At 41.3% G+C, this 17806-nt stretch overlaps 1 protein-coding gene across 1 annotated transcript in view; it reads right to left on the reverse strand.

The window, feature by feature from the left end:
- PCNX2 (pecanex 2) overlaps positions 1–17806 on the reverse strand; it is a 357992-nt gene that overhangs the window by 46956 nt on the left and 293230 nt on the right. Inside the window, exons 24-25 of the mRNA XM_075532150.1 lie at positions 12042–12100; positions 6140–6355 (exon numbers count right to left, since the gene is read on the reverse strand). Of these exons, the coding sequence (XP_075388265.1) occupies positions 6140–6355; positions 12042–12100 (275 nt within the window). The remainder of the gene's footprint in view (positions 1–6139; positions 6356–12041; positions 12101–17806) is intronic.

The raw sequence follows: 17806 nt of genomic DNA on the forward strand, positions 1-17806 counted from the left end.
AGTTCAATTCAGAGCAGAGAGGTCAGCTTAGAAGGCAATGCGTTTTAGGATTCTAACGGGGTTATCTTGGTAAAATTTCACCAAGCGCTAGATGATCCTGGGGGTTTATTGTGAAGGCATTTTAAGAAATTTGAAAACTGCATTAGTTAAAAAAAAAAGGGTCAAGAAAGTTTTGCCAAAGAATCATTTTCCATCATGGAGATGCACCCACTCATTCTTTTAGAGCAGGGGTCCTCAAACTTTTTAAACAGGGGGCCAGTTCACTGTCCCTCAGATCCGTTGGAGGACCGGACTATTGTTTAAAAAAAAACTATAAACAAATTCCTATGCACACTGCACATATCTTATTTTGAAGTAAAAAAACCAATGGGGCAAAAACACCTGGTGGGCCGGATAAATGTCCTCTGTGGGTCGCATGTGGCCCGCAGGCCATGGTTTGAGGATGCCTGTTTTAGAGTAACATGGACGGTCCTATGAGATTGTCACTGGGAAAACTTACACAAATACTCTACACTTTTTGTCTTGCCTCTTCAGACTTTTGCTCCTCAAACACAAAGAACATTTAAGACAAACACAATCTGAGTACGTGAAGGGTGCCAAAGTAGCAGTTTGGGGATAGTGTGAACTGAAGAGCACAGAAATCTGTGGGGAGGGTTTAGAGAAGGGGAAAGATATGATGGAGGATATATTGAGAATCCATATTTTGAAATTTTTGCTTAATGTAGGCTTCTATGATTATGTAGAAAATTTTACTAGTCCTCATAAACACCACTGGAATAAAGCAAGACTCATCTGTCCCATTAACTACTTGATATATTCATTGGATGAATGATGCACATTGAAAAATAAAACTATCCACAATGGGGTGCTTCTTGGTGACACATCTACCTTCGGCTCAAAAAGTTACGATCTTCCTTCAGCTTGTTCTCTTTTGCCTCGCTCACCCCTTACTGCTCACTCAGCCTTGCTGAGTGCACTTCCAAGTGGCGCAGTAGTTCTCTGTCCCCTCTATGATACTTTGCATTAATCTCTACGATAAATTCCTACATGATCTCCATGCATCCTTCCATTCCACCCTGCCTCCAGCACATTGTCATACAGCTAAAAGAAAGATCTTGAAAATGCATATTTGATCAGTCTTTCCTCTTTCCAGAATCCTTGTTTCCCTTTTCTACCAAGAATAAGATGCAAACTTTTGCCCCATCAGGGAAGCCCCATGAGATCCCGTCTCACAGCCTCCCTCATGCACACCAGCTAAACTCTAGCCACATGATCTTCCCGGACTCATGGTTTTTGCACTTACAGCTCCTATGTCTGGACAGTCTTCCCCTGGTTTTTACACAGCAGCCCCTTTTGCCTCCTCCACCTTTGTCTTAAGCATAACCACAAACTTCAAAGAGGCCTCTCTGGACCATTCTATCTAATGTGGCAACTCCTCACTCTAACCCTGTGGAGGAAATTTCTATTACAAAACTGTACTGCTTCTTTTTTTGTGTGTGTGAAATAAAAACACATTTATTTCTCAAACAAATTTGTTTGGTGGAAATTAGGAGCTAATAATATTGAATACATGAAATAAGAAAATATTGATTATAATGATGATTGTACAACCCTATAATGATGATTGTACAAAATATTGATTATAATGATGATTGTAATATATTTTGTATTACATGTAAATTACATAACCATAAAGCTTTTTTTCTTTTTTAAAAAATATTTTTATTGGGGCTCATAAGGCTCTTATCACAGTCTGTACATACATCAATTGAGCAAAGCACCCTTATACATTCGTTGCACTCATCATTCTCATAATTCACCTTCCACTTGGGTTCCTGGAATCAGTTCGGTTTCCCATTTTTCCCCCGTCCCCCTCCCTCCCCGATCCCACCCCTGGTCCCTTGATAGTTTATAAATAATTATTATATCTTATCTTACACTCCCCGGTGTCTCCCCTCACCCGCCTCCCCATTGCCCATCTCCCAGAGAGGAGGTTACACAGAGATCTCCGAGATTGGTTCTCCCTTTCTACACCCCCTTCCCTCCTGGTGTCGCCACTCCCACCGCTGGTGTTGAGGGGTTTGTCTGTCCTAGATTCCCTGTGCATCTAGATCCCCACTGCACCACTGTACATCCTCTGCTATAACCAGGTCTGCAAGGTAGAATTGGGGTCATGATGATTGGGAGGGGAGGAAGCGTTCAGGAACTAGAGGAAGGTTTTGAGTTTCATTGTTGCTACACTGAACCCTGAGTGGCCCATCTCCTCCTCACTACCGCTCTGGAAGGGGTGTCCAGCTGTCTACAGATGGGCATTGGGTCCCCATCATGCACTCCCTCTCTTTCACGGTGATGTGATTTGTACTGCTTCTTTTACAGGACTTTCTCCAAGCTGTAAAAAATGTTCTTATTTGCTTACTGGTTTATTTTTCAATCCTCTTACGGAAAGTTAACTTCATCTTTGTAAAGTTCTTTGATGCCTATTCCCATTGTATTTCAACACTAGGAGGAAAGATGTGGCAGTCTGCTTCTGTAAAGTTCCCCTTATTGTTGACCCTGAGGGGAAGGAGGGGGAGCAGAGGGAATCCATCACAAGGATCAACATATAACCCCCGCCCAGGGGGACGAACAACAGAAAACTGGTGGAGGGCGACAGAGGATGATGTAAGATATGAACATAATAATCTTTAGTTTATCAAGGGCTCATGAGGGAGGGTAGGCAGGAGAGGGAGGGGGGAAAGGAAGAGCTGATATCAAGGGCCTCAGTAGAAAAAAATGGTTTGAAAATGATGATGGCAGCATGTGTACCAATGTGCTTGACACAATGGATGATTGTGTTGTGATAAGAGATGTAAGAGCCCCTAATAGAAATATTTAATTTTTTTAAAAAAAGAGGCAGTTCACCCCAGTTCACAGAGAGAAAGTTCTCAACAAAACTTACTTAAGAACAGTGGGAAAAAAAGAACCCAAGGCCAGCAACTTTTCCATATTTGATAGAGAAGGTGAAAAGATTAGCTTGCTCTTAATCACTATTGGAAATGTAACATAGTTTGTTGAGAGTTAATTTTTTAAAAGGGACACAGAATGTAACAGTCATCACCCCTATAGTAAAAATTCTCTTTTAAGCCTGTTAATTTTACACGGATGCAGGCCTTTCTACTCCTGTAAAACGTCACAGTCTTGGAGACGTATGGGGCAGCTCTACCTTCTCCCTGAATGCTGCTCTGAGCCGCCGTTACCCAATGGCAATGGGGTATTTGGTTTGGTGGGAAAGGGGAAGCCCTTCGATAGGGAATGGAGCCAGAAACTTTACGGGTACTAGTCTGACCGCCCCTGGAGTAAGGAAGATATTCATTCAGGGTCTGATCATCCATTGGGGGAATGTAAACAGTTTCCTGTGAAACTTGCTCTCTTTTGTCCGCTGATCATTGTAAAAACCTGGTTATCACCCGGAGGGATTATTGCGAAGCTTGTTTCTTGTCATGTTGTTTAAGGTGCCTAACTTGTTAAATTGTGACTGGACGCTGAAATCGCTCAGAAGCAGAACCCTGCCTGTTCCCTTCTGCAGTGATTGCAAGAATAAATGTAGAATTTCTCCAATCAACCCGGTCTCTATTTTTAGCTACAGTGAGAAGCTGTCCCCAAACCCTTTGCAGCTGACAAGATATTTGCCTGGTGCAATAGAGGAAGTAGAAGAGTCAGAGATAGGAAAGGGAAACAGATGTGTGGCTAATTGCCCCCATGAAAAACTGTCTCCTTGCCTGAAGACCAGAGAACTGAGGCCAGCCCAACTACCATTACTGAACATTTTGATCAAAGATTCCCTGGAAGAACCTTGATCACAAGGGGAGAGAGGCAGGACCAGATTTTAAATTCCCTATTGACAACAGCTTTCTAAAGCCATGGAGACTAGAGGAAGCCCTGCAACATTTCCCTGAGATCATCTTTCAACCTTAAAGCGAACATTTCCCCTGACCTCCTCTCAAAACCAAATAATACTTTAACTAATAAAGATTGTCTGCCTTGAGTATTGTGCTCTTTGAAGAATCACCTACATGAGATCAAATGGCCATAGCAAGTCAAAAGTAGACAGGAATCTTAGGGGACACTGAGTTCATGTTCTTGGGGAAAGAAAAATGAAAAATGGTAGGTGAGAATTGGTTACACAACTCCAGAAGGTAATCGGCGTCACTAAATTATACACCTATTTGTAGAAACTATTGAGCAAGTCATATATTTTGCTGTTTATGTACTCGATGATTAAATTAATTTTATGTAATAGTTTCATTGGCATAACAAAAAATAATTTTTAAAATTCATTTTTAATATTTAATTAATTTTGTTAAGCAATGCATACTCCCTGTTACAAAGACTTGGCTCCCCCATTGCAACTCCAGCTTTTGTTGAAGTGAAAAATTGAGATCATACTGTCAAGCTTTGGGTAGATTAAGAAATCATAATGCAGTGAACGGTCATGTAATGCATGTGAACACATAAACATGGAGATAGTCATTTTACACATGAAAAATAAAGCTCGGACATATTAAAGGACTAAAGGAGCCCTAATGCCACAGTGGTTAAAGCAACTGTACTGCTACTTAGGTCAACAGTTCAAACCCACCACCCAAAAAAGATGTGACAGTCTCCTGTAACAATGTAGAGCCTTAGAAACCCTGTGAGGCAGTTCACCTCTCTTCAGTAGGGTCACCATGGGTGAGAATCAACAAAAACCAAACCGAATCACTGGTATCGAGTCTATGCTGAATATAGCAATCCTATAGGACAGGGTCAAATTGCCCCTGTGGGTTCCCGAGACGGTAATTCTTTACGGGATTAGAAAGCCCCACCTTTCTCCTTCAGAATGGCTGGTGGTTTCTAACTGCACACCTCGCTTGCACTTAGCAGCCCAACATCACCCTCAGACAACAGCACCGATTACCTGGCAGATTCCGGTTCTATTTTAGAGCTGGCTGTCTTCACATAGTGGGGCCCCTGGTAGGGGAGTGGGTTACACACTGGACTGCTAACCACAAGGTCAGTAGTTTAAACCCATCCCTGCTGTATCAGAGAAAGAGGAAGCTTTTTACTCCTGTAGAGATTTACAGCCATGGAAACCCCAAAGCCTGGAGAGTTGTTTTATTTGGGAATTGACTCAATGGCAGTGAGCTTGTTTTTGTCTTCACATGAAACCCACTTGGTGTCCATAGTCTCCTTTGGCTTTTGACTCATTCCTATGATTGAAAACAGTTTCTTGATCTGTTAGCACATAGGTGTACATTGGGTTGCCATATATACTTGAGTATACGCCGACCCGAATATCAGCCGAGGCACCTAATTTTACCACAAAAACTGCATTAAAAATGTGCTGAAAGAAGTACATGGGCCACAGGGAAAGTGGGACCAGACTTCAACCCAGTGCCGCAAGGTGTGAATGCAATATCCCGGCATGGAGCAGGGAACCAGTGGAGAGGTCTGGGAGGCTGGCCCCAGCACCAAAAATTAAGTGGATTCCTGCCCCTCCCCCGAAAAGAATTTGTTTCAAAGGATGACATTGATTCTGCAGCTCCGGGAGATGGACATATCTGATCAGAGCACACGGGAGCAGATGAAGGGGCAGGAGGAGACAGTGGAGCACAGCCTGGCCCACGAGGCCGTGAGGATGATGTTCCTGAGTAGAACAGTCAGTCCACAGAGAGAACAACATGGCTGGCCCCACTATGAGACATGATGCCCCCCAGTGATTCAGGGCGATACAGGGGACAGCACCGGAGACACAGTGTGGGAATTGCACCTGACCTGATCCCAATACGCCGAGGCAAAGCACTGGGGGAGTGCAGCGGAACAGCAAGGGAATGGAGTGGCAAGGTCCCCAGGGAATGCTGAAAGTGTACTTTGGGGCCAGGGCGTGGTGCCCCAACAGACTGGACTGGGAAACGCTCCTAAGGGCCAGCAAATGATCCTTGAACTAACTACAAGCTTTTCTTTTGTGGGAAAAAAAAAAGAAGTACATGGGAAAAGGTACAGACTTCCAATTCTTATCTAAGAAGACAGACATAGAAAGCTTCCTCTTTAATGAAGACTAAGATTCACGGTGATGATTCAGTCTGGGGACTCCCACAAGTCCCACAATTAAGATTCTTACCTCGGAATTCCAATCCTCGCAGTTGAAAGGTGACAAGACCATTTCCAATTTCAATCAAATGAACAAATGCATTGAGGTAATCGGAAGCCAAAATAAAGCAATCTCCAGAACTGTAGTTACCCCAACGACCAAGAACCAAATCTCCACACAGGGACTCCTGGAGGGACCTTGTTAGGTGTTCATAAAAGATGGAGTTGAGGTTATTGTCATCACTCCCTAAAGAAGGAACAAATAGATGGTCAATGAGCATTATGTCCAATGTATTCAGACACAGAAATTAGCGCATTGACATATGAACAGGGGTAAAATCAGACTCACATTAAAAAGAAACCCTGGTCTCTTACTTTGCTTGATTATATGCTTGATTACATTGCATAGCCTCTTGGAGCCCTGGTGCAGAGGTTACACATTGTGCTGCTACCCACCAGGTCAGCAGTTTGAAACCACCAGCTGCCTTCTCTGGAGAAAGAAGTTGTCTACTCCCATAAAGATTTACCATCCTGGAAACCCACAGGGGCAGTTGTACTTTGTTTTCTAGGATCACTATGATTTGGAAATTGTTCCCTAGCAGTTTGTTTGGTTTGGGGTTTTTGAATACCCTCCTGCAAAGACCCTGGTGGCACTGTGGTTAAAGTGGTCAACTGACAACCCAAAGTTCAGTGGTGTAAATTCATCATCTGCTCTGAGGGAAACACACATTATAGTTTGCTTCTATAAAAATGGAAACCATATGATACTATTCTATTCTGAATTAGAATTAAAATCATTATAAGTTAGAAACAACTCAATAGCAGTGGGTGTGGTTTTGGAAGCCTGGTAGCATAAAAGTTAAGCACCCAGCTGCTAACCCACATACTGGTGGTTCAAACCCACCAGGCAGATCTCTGGGAGGAGGCCCAGTGATCCTCTTCCATAAAGATTACAACCAAGAAGGCTGGGGGGAGCAGTTCTCCTTATCACATATGGTTGCTATGAATTGGATCAATAGCACCTTATTATGACAATATACCCCTTAAATTTATACATTTACTTCCTTTTAACTACTTTCTAAAAGCAATGACATATATATATATATACACACACACACACACATATATATATATATATATCCAGCTGAGATCACTTGACTGAACTCTAGGCTGGTATATCTACTTTTATAACTTCATACCTTCTCTCATGTGTCTCAAATATATATCTTCAATATGACAAGAGGAGTTCCCTCCCTATGTCCCCTCCTCAGTGAACAGCAGTACTATCAGTCAGGAGTCTTCTCTACAACTCATTCACATGCAAGTCTCTCTGGTTTACCTTTTTCAAATATTACTTGAATCTTTCTAGTTTCCTTGATCTCCATTCCTACCCTAGCCCACAGTGCATCATTTCTCATATGAACAGTCACAATAGTCATGTGGCTCCACTATGTATATTTACTGAGAACTGTGACCCAGTCTGTCCTCAACTCACAGCCAAAATGCCTTTTTCTTGTTTGTTTTTTTAAATCATTTTATCAGGGGCTCATATAATTCTTATCACAATCCATGCACACACAAATTGTGTAAAGCACATTTTTAAATTCACAATGAATTTTCAATGAAAAATCATGTACATGTTGCCCAGGACACTCAAAATCCATTGCTTGAAATCCCTCAGTAGCTATTCAATGCTCTTGAGATAGAGACAAACTACAGTCTAAAAGTCCCCATTCATCTGTCAGTTAGTCTTACTGAGGTGGTGTTCATGTTGCTGTGATGCTGGAAGCTATGCCACTAGTAATTCAAATACCATTCGGGTCACACATGGCAAACAGGCTTTACCACTCACTGGCTGATGCCAAGATATTTAGAAGTCAACTACCTGGTCAGTTGACAAGAAGTGTTTCATATTTGGACACATTCATAAGAAAGGTAACTCAGTTGAACACAGAAGTTATTGAACAATATCATTAATATTATATGCAAGTAAAATTTTGTTAAAGATAATTCAAATATGGATTCCGCAATCAACTGAAAGAAATCTTCAAGAAATCCAAGTTGGACTCAGAAGAGGACATGGCACAAGGGATATGAATGCCGACATCTGCCGGACCTTGGCTGACAACAAAGACTACCAGGAAGATGTTTCCTGGTCTTTCATCGACTACTCAAAGGCATTTGACTCTGTGGATCATAAACTACAGATAATGTTGCAAAGAATGGGAATTCCAGAACATTTCAGAGTGCTCATGAGGCAAAAGTACATAGACCTAGAGGCAGTCCTTCCAACAGCCCAAGAGCACATTGCATGGTGTAAAGTCAGAGTTGTATGTTTTACCCACACTTACTCAGTCTGTGTGCTGCCCACCTCATCTGAGAAGGTGGACTGCCAGAAGAGGAATGAAGCGTGAGGACTGGAGGATGGCTCATGAGCAACGAAGATGGGAGTCCTGCTTGCTGAAAGTGAAGAGGACTTGAAACCCTCACTGACAAACAAAGGAAACCGCAGATTTCAGGATGGGTTACAACCCAAGTAAAGACAACAAACAGCCTCATGACTGGACCAATCGTTTACATCATGAGAAACAGAGAAAAGGTGACGTTGTCAAGGTTTTTATTTTACTAGAATCCACAAGCAATGCTCATGGAAGTAGTCGTCAAGAAGTAAAATGATGTATTGTACTGGAAAAATCTGTTACACATGATCTATTTAAAGTGTTAAAGAGAAAAGATATTCCTTAGAAGACTAGATGACCGAACCTAAAATCATTTCATTTTAAAACACTTCATATGAATGGGAAAGCTGGACAGTGAGGAACAGTGCATTTGAATCATGGTTGGTGAAGGATATTGAACATGTCATGCATGGGCTGCCAGAACAAGAAAATTGAACCTGGAGGAAGTCCAGCTACATACTTAGAACTGAGAATGGCGAGACTTTGTCTCATGTATTTTGGACATGTTGACCCAAACGATCAAAGACCTATTAGTCATATATTTATACTTGCTGAGTAATAGATGTGCTGTATCGATCATCTGGTCACGGGCTTTCTTCTATTTTGCTGCCCCTCCACTTTGTCAAGCCTGATGCCCTTCTCCAGGGGTTGGTCTCTCCTGACAACATATCCAGCTCTCTGAGGAGCATTCTGGCTAACTTCTTCTGACATAGATTTCTTTGTTCTCCACGGCGCTTTCAATATTCTTCACTAGAACCATAAGTCAAATGCGTTGATTCTATGGTCTTTGGCCACTTTGAACGTGCATATGAAGTGATGGAAAGTACCGTGGCTTATGTCAGGCACACCTGAGTCCTCAAAATGATATCTTTACTCTCTATAACTTTAAAAGAACTTCTGTAGCACATGTGCCCAATGCAATGCATTCTTTGATTTCTTTACTGCTGTTTCCATGAGAAGTGATTGTGGATTCAAGCAAAATGAAATCCTGCGCAACTTCAACCCTTTCTCCATTTATTGTGGTGCTGTCTATTGATCCAGTTTTGAGGATTTGGGTTCTCTTCAGATTGAGTCATAATCCATACAAAAGCCTGAAGTCCTTGCTTTTCATAAAAAAGTGCTTCGAGCTCATCAGTAACTGTTTGGGTATGGAAATGTGCATTTTCCTTCATTCAACCCCTAACAAGGACCTCAAGATTAGAGCTGTAAGTGTTTAAAGAAAAGGTTCGATAAACCTGGAAGTCCTCGTGGTCGATGATCCTTGAAGGTGGGAGTGGGAGGGAGGAGGGGAAAGGCTTTGTTTGCATTCAAGATCTTTACTGTAGGAATATGTTTTACTTCACAGGTAAATTCTAACTCTCAAAAACCAGAAAGGCAGCGAATTGCTGCAAAAATATCATGCCGAAAGCAAAACTGAAGGCTGAGACCTAGATGCAAGGAAATCAGAGCTAAAGGCTGCAAAGTTGCTGAAGGCGTCATGGATTTGTATCCTTGAGAAACAGTTTCAATCGGTGAGTACAGAGAGGTAAAGACAGCCCTGCGAGCCCTCCATAGGAAGATGCAGCTCAACGAAATGGATAAAATACATAAATCAGCTTATGACTCTTGGCTGGGCATTCACTGCAGCTAAAAGTTGATTTGTAATTAGTCTACTTATATCTTCATTATGACTAATGGGAAGAATAAACTGTTCCATGGCTGAGTCATGTCATACCATGCTGCCTAATAAAGTAATGGAATGCTTTATCTTCTATCTATTTTAAGACTGAATTATCTGACCATTTGCATTCATTTTCTCTGATGAATTTGCATGCATCTGAGTTAGTAATTAGATTTTACTTTGAATATTTGGTGCTTTTAGAGAAAAGGCCCGAGTGAGGGAAATAACCTTTCAGAATTGTTCAAGTTGCTGACTGTCTAGGGTAAAAAGAATGATTAAGACCACTAACAGTAGAGATTGAACATGTGGCCTCTTCTTAGAACGCATTGACCACACAGGTGCATTAATAGAATAAAAAGAAAGAACAATGTGGTAAAATAAAGGCAAGATGTGCTTATAAAAAGTAGAGGCCCAAAGCCAATCAGTAAGCAATTGGACAGAAGGGTCGTGGAGAGAAGACGGGCCAGTCAGGGTGCAGTATAGCACCAATGAAACATACAACTTTCCTCTAGTTCTTTAATGCTTCCTCTCCCCGCCTCCCCCACTATCATGACCCTAATTCTACCTTACAAATCTGGCTAGACCAGAGGATGTACATGGGTACAGATAAGAGCTGGAAACACAGGGAATACAGGACAGATAGACTCCTTGGGACCAATACTGAGAGAAGCTATACCAGGAGGGGAAGGCGAAGAGGGGATGGAAGAGAAAGTGGGAACTGATCACAATGACCTATCCTCCCAGGGGGATAGACAGCAGACAGAGGGTAAAGGGAGACATCAGACAGCGTAAGACATGAAAAAAGAATAATAATTTATAAATTATCAAGGGTTCATGAGGGAGTGGGAAAATGAGGAGCTCCAACAGTTTCCAGCCCACTGCCTCACCTACAGATTTTGGACATGCTGGCCCCCACAGTCATGTGAGCCAATCCCTTAAAGTATATCTATTTCTTCCTTCCTGCCTTCTTCTATCCCTACCTCCCTCACTTTTTTTCCTTCCTCCCATTTTTCTGTTCTATTCATTTATACATTTTTTCAATTCCATTTTTTCCGAAGAACACGGACTAACAATTTTCTCACAGATAAATCCTTCCTAAGCATAGTCTTGTGTGACTTTTAAAAAACTTTTTTCATAAGGAAGCTTTAAAAAGTTTGTGGAGAAATTGAATTAAGGGATGATGGAATTTTTCAATGAAATACTTGAAGCCCACAAATATTTTGGATCCTAGAATGACTTTCCAAAGGATTATTTGCTAAAAGACTAATCCCAAGATTAGCATTTGAGGATTACAGTACTCAAAATAAAATGCTTTCATCAACTACCAACCAGTTAGACATGAGTTCAAGGTACTTCCATGTGTGACAGAGTAGACTTATGCTCCACGTGATTTCAATCACTGTTCTCTCAGAAGTGGATCATCAGCCATTTCTTCTGAGAAGCTCTAGATAGGCTAAAATTGAGCACAATAATTATCTGTGCCACTCGAAGACTCCTCATTTTAAAGTGCCTACATAATTCTAAATGATAGAGGGGTCTACTTCCAAACCAAATCAGGATATTTGACCAGCCTGTTGTTCTTATGAGCCCCCCAGTCAGTCCCGAACCCATAACAACTCTGGGCACAACAAGGAACCCCTGTTGCAGCCTAGTTCCAAGTTCTACCTCACAGTGGACACAGCCACCAAGCTATGCGCTGCTTTCACCATGATTAACACCAATGAGCACACAGACTGTCCACTGGGATGAGGGAGTCATATATACAGCAAAATAAATAAATCTGCGAGAAGGAGGGAAAGATAGTGTCTTCGTACCTGGATCCTTTTCGATTTGGACAGCCAGTCTTGTGTTAGAATTATCCACTCGCTTGGTACTGGAAGAGGCGAAGCAAAAGGTGGGAGGGAAAAGACATGATTAGATTTCTTATGAATCAAAAGGGTGGTTGAAGAAATGAGCTATGTGACTAGAGAATGCAGAATAAAGAGAGTTCACAGAATTAAGGTGATTAATATGATTGCTACAATTCCATGTGGAGAAGAGGGGTCTAATGACAAGGAATAGAAGGCAAAGAAGAATAGGAAGGGGAAAAACGAGCAGGTTTCTAAGTTTGGGGGGATGATCTTATGTCTCACAAATTTTGTAGGTCCGCACAATAAAATCAAGCACTAGAACTGACCATGGAAGGTCACCCACCTTTAGAATGGAGAACAATCGTATTATTCCTTTCATATAGATGCCAGAAAATTATGGTGAGTAATCCATGTCTCTGCAATGTGCTTTCATAAATTGATTGTATTTTTTAGAAATTTCCTTGGGCTGAGCCGTGAGAATCGCACAACCCTCACAGACTTAGGAAAAGACTTATAATCTGTCACCATTGTACTAGGTGGCCACAAAAACTGGTTTTCAGCCACAAAATAGCGACAACTTGCCTTAGTTAATAGTTTTGCAAGCTGGCCTTGGCTTCTGAAAGTCACTCCGTTGGGTGCAGAGTGACTCTGTGTTTCTGAGTGACAAGCTACCAACATCAATCTGACCCACGTAGCTTCTTGCACAAGCCAGGCCGACTCCCTTTTAGTTACCTGTCCTTGAAGGCGGCACAGCTAGAACACCTTTCAAAGTGCACTGATCTGCTCTGCTGTGCGAGGCAAGTGCTGCCCAGCTTTACCTTTTACTTCAGATGATGAATGGAGGTCTCGTCATCCTTGACGATCGGAACTGGGGACACAGAACTATTTATAACCTGCACAAATGGCGATTTCACATGGATAAGCCTAAAACATTTGCCAGTTAGAAAGGGCGCTCTTAGAGAAGAAATGTATCAGCACTGAACAGAGGGCTGGCACACAGTTTGAACACAATGAGGTTTTCACTAAAACTTGTTTTTCGTGGCCTGGACCCTGTCTTGGAAGAGACCCCTTCCTGTTCACTTCGGGCAAACACACAGCAAACAGCAACATGCTCCAACCAGCTGGTTGTTGGTTCTCTTTTTACGTCTTCGGCATGTCCCAAGCTCGTTTCCTGTCACCCCCTCAAGCTTTACAAGCATCGCTTCCTCTGCCCACAGGGCTCTCTTCCCATTCCCGCCTCTTTTCCTAGGCGACTCCTCTCCTCTTCCAATCTCAGCTCGAGTATCACTTTCTCTGGGAGTTTTCCTAAGTCCTGCTCTAGATGAGATTCGTTTGTCTTAGGCTCTTTCATAGATCCGGCCCCTTCTTTGGAATGTTCCTTATGGAAATATTAATGATAAGGGTGAGAACTAATGTTTACAGAGCATCGCTTGTTTTATGTCCTATTTGAAATACTTTACATGTATTAACTCAGTCGATCCACATGATAGGTCTAAGAAAAAAGTAATATTATTATATGCATTTTTCCCTCAGAGGGACAGTACGATTATCTAAACTGCTCGAGTTAATAGGGAGTAGTGTCAGGATGTTAACACGTGGAGTCTGGTGTGAGAGTCCCTACTTCACAGCAGCCAGCATTTCTTTGTGTCATTAGTTGATGCTATCTGACTCTTGCATCGGATCCTGAGTCCTACAGGAGCGTGCCTTTTGTTCACTACTGGCAGACAGGAGGCACAAAATAACTGGAATTAATGAATGGTAGAAGATAATGCTGCTATAGAAGTTTCTCTCTCTCAAAACAGTGACGACACTGAAAGGAACCTGCCATGTGGTGCTGGCCTGCTGGCAAATGTGACGTTAGCAGGAGTGAACACGTGACTGGCGATTGGAATGGCGCTTAACAGGAAACTTCCAATACAGGCGTCCTTTGTGAATTTGCCTCCTGGGAATCAGAACAGATAAACAGATACTTGGATGAAACTAGAATTCGAACAAATGAAAAGACATTTCTTCGGAAAGAAGAAGAGTGCGCTATTTTACTTCATATATCTTAGACATTGGAGAACCCTCCAGTCAAGGTCATGTTTAGGCTTTTGTGGAACAGACCATGTGGATGGGCGGAAAAGAAGGAACAATCTCTTACATTTAAAAGAGGCTGCAAAACCCAGCATGTTGTAACCCTATTACTGCTCCAATTTCCCTTCCAAATAACCTTAGCTTTGAAAACAACAGTGCCTAGGATGGCTAAACACGAAGGAAACAACAACATTCCAACAGAGCTAAAATCCCATCTCTGTATAATTATTCCCTAAATGGAATTTTAATTTCACCTTAAGACCTAGGACAAATGGAATTTTCAGTGGCAGAATGCACAATTTTTAAAGTGGGATTAAGCCAAAAGAAACTCATTTACCACACTCCTTAGGGAATTAAAGCACCTTCCACAACTCTGCTTACCGGGAAGCTATCTTCTCCAAAGGCTAGGCAATGCCTAGTGCGCTAATCGAATCAACAAGAACCGAGCTAAACTGTGGGCCCCAGGGCCTCTGGCTCTCCAGCACACCCTCCTCCGAGGTGAGCTGTCAGCACCTAGATCATTTGAGCTTTCCTCCAGTGCTGCTCCTTCTAGGAATGTGGTGCTCACCACTGGAAGGTGCTAATTAGCTCTGTAATTGGATTTCCTGGTTTAACTGCCCTATTGTGTGAGCATCAGTTCTGTTGCTCAAAGACAAAGCGGGCTTGTACCTTACTTCCCCCACCTCCACGGGACATGCTGTTCCTGGTAGGTGAGCACCTTCCTGCATATCTTTCAGTGATCTCTCTGCCTGGCAAAGATGCTATGCACTGCTGGGCCTAATGCTTAGTGACGGGCCTTTCTAACTAAGTGTACTACCCATAAACTAAGTAGAAAGCTTTAACTTCTGCTTTTCCTGCCTGGATGTTATCAGAGGAGACTTGGTGGTAGAAAATTAGGATTTATATGAATGGCTACCACTTTGTGGTGTCCGTGGAAGCAATAAGGGGAGCAGCAATAAGATGCTCCTACCTCTCCTAGTCAGGGGAGTATTAGTGAAGGCCTGGAGGCAAATCAGAACCTCCAGCTGTATCAAGCAGTAACATAGACCCCTCAATGGGTACTGAGTGATAAAAATAGAATTCTAGCCCACCTAGTAGTAATAACACAGTGAGTATATTTTTCCTGGTGTCAGAGAAAACAAAGATCTAAATAAGCTAAAACAAAGATCTAAATAAGATCCAGCAGGTAATATTAAAGTGTCAACATTTGAATAAAATATTTATTGTCATGAGAAGTATAACAGATATAAATGCATAAGAAAAAATAATGAATAGATATCAGCACTTTGATTAAAGATATGTTAAAACTAGCTGATAAAATGATCAAATCAGCCATCATGAAAATGTTTCAAAGAACACATAGACACAGACTCAAAACAAATGAAAAACTAAACAGAGATTCAGCTAAGAAATGGAAAGACTCAGCAAGTAAATAGAAAATATAAAGAATTAAATGGAAAATTTAGAAATGAAACATACAACAAAAAATAAATACATAAAGAAAAAACAGCATGCCAGTGAAAAGATCTAATAGCCGAGTATAGAGGAAATAATGAGGAAGTCATAGAGTAATAGAAAGTATGCAGTCTTAGAAATAGAAAATAAACTGGTATAAAAAAGAACAGAGTCCCAGAGACCTGTGAGACAGTAAAAGGCCAAACACTCATGTCCTCAGAGTTCCATAAAGAGAGGAGTAAAAATGTCAACAAAAAAAAATACAACCCAAGCAACATAATAATCAAGTTTCTGAAAACAAAAGGCCAAGAAAAAATCTTGAAAGCACTGATAAATAAATAATAGCTTACTTATAAGAGAAAAATCATTCAAGGGGCAGCGTACTTTTCACTATTGAATCATAACGACCAAGAGAAATTAGCACAGTGTCATTCAATTTCTTAAAATAAAAAACTACCAATCCAGAGTCTTATGTCCAGCTTAAGTGTTTTATCAGAATGAAGAAATCAAGATGAAGGAAAATTAAGGGTATTTGTCAGCAGGAATATGACTCTAAATGAATGGGGCTAAAGAGACTTTCTAAAAGTTCACAGTTGGGTATTTCAGCATCCCTCTTTGAATAATTAACGAAAAAAATGGCATAAAATCAGCAAGGATTTAGAAGAACTCAAGAACATTATCAACCAACAGAACCTACAGAATTAAAATTTATCCATACTCTATATAACAACAGAGTGCACACTTACTTCAAGTGTCCATGGAATATCTATACTAAGTTATGTTCTCGGGACAATAAGACACCTTCCCTGATTTATACGTATGTGATACTAGCAATATTGCTTGATAATTTCCATATCCTTCTAGATCGCCTTTTCTGGAAAGGGCACAAATGTGGATCGCAGTTGGTTGGCCAGGTAGCTAGCTGTCTTTCAAATTTCTTGGCATAACTGGGTGAGAATTTCCAGTGTAGCATTTATTTGTGGATATATCTCAATTGGCATACTACCAATTCCTGGAGCCTTGTTTTTCACCAAGGAGCCCTGGCGGTGTAGTGGTAATGTGTTGAACTGCCAACCACAGTACAACTGTTTGAAACAACCAGCAACTCCAGGTGAGAAAGAGGAAGCTTTCTACTCCTGTAAAGAGTTACAGTTTCCGAAACCCACGTGGGCTCATCAACTCACTTGCAGTGAGTCTGGTTTGGGTTGTTTGTTACCAGTGCCTTTAGTTTGGCTGGAACATCCATACCATCAGTTGTTGATCATATGCTACCTCCTCAAAGAGTAAATGGTCGGTAAATTCTTTTTAGGACACTGACTATGTGTATTTTTCTCCACATCTTTCAATACTTTGTGTGATGTTGATTGTTATGCCCATAGAATCAATATTACAACTTGGAACAGAACTATTTTCAGAACTGCAGTTCTTTAAGCTTGAGAAGTTCCAGTGTCACGTGTGTTCTTTCTTTTTGGTTTTCCAACTCCAGGTCTTTGCGCATTTCATTGTGATACTTCGTCTTCCTGAGCAATCCATTGAAATAGTCTATTTATCTCTTTACTTCATTGTTTATTCCATTTGACATAGCTGCTCTCTGCTAAAGAGCATGTTTCAGAATCTTCTGACATCCATTTTTATTCTTGTCTTTGTAAAGATCTTTTCTTTCTTCATATATGATTTTTTTTTGGTTATTTTATTGGGGCACTTACAACTCTTGTTACAATCCCTACATCAATTGTATCAGACATATTAGTGCATATATTGCCATCATTCTTTTCTAGACATTTACGTTCCATTGAGCCCTTGAGATCAGCTCCTCTTTTTCCCTCCCTCCCCCCACCTCCATCCTTGTGGCCCCTTAATGGATTATAGATTGTTATTATTTTCATATCTCACATTGACTGCTCTCTCTCTTCCCCTCTGGCTTCTGTTGTTCTTCCCCCTGGATGAGGTGTGTGGGGTTATGTACTATTCATGGTAATCGGTACCCCCATATATGATTTCTTGATGTCAACAACTCATTTGGTCTTCAGCCATTAATGTTCATTGAGTCATATATATTCTTGAGATGGTCTCTAAATTCTAATGGAATATACTCAAGGTGATATAGATCTGTGGATTTGCTTTAATTTTCTTCATAATGAACAGTTGATGATCTGTTCCTAGACCCTTGGCCTTCTGCTGATTGCTTATATTGAGCT

Source organism: Tenrec ecaudatus, chromosome 1 (genome assembly GCF_050624435.1).
Source record: "Tenrec ecaudatus isolate mTenEca1 chromosome 1, mTenEca1.hap1, whole genome shotgun sequence".
Lineage (NCBI taxonomy): Eukaryota > Metazoa > Chordata > Mammalia > Afrosoricida > Tenrecidae > Tenrec > Tenrec ecaudatus.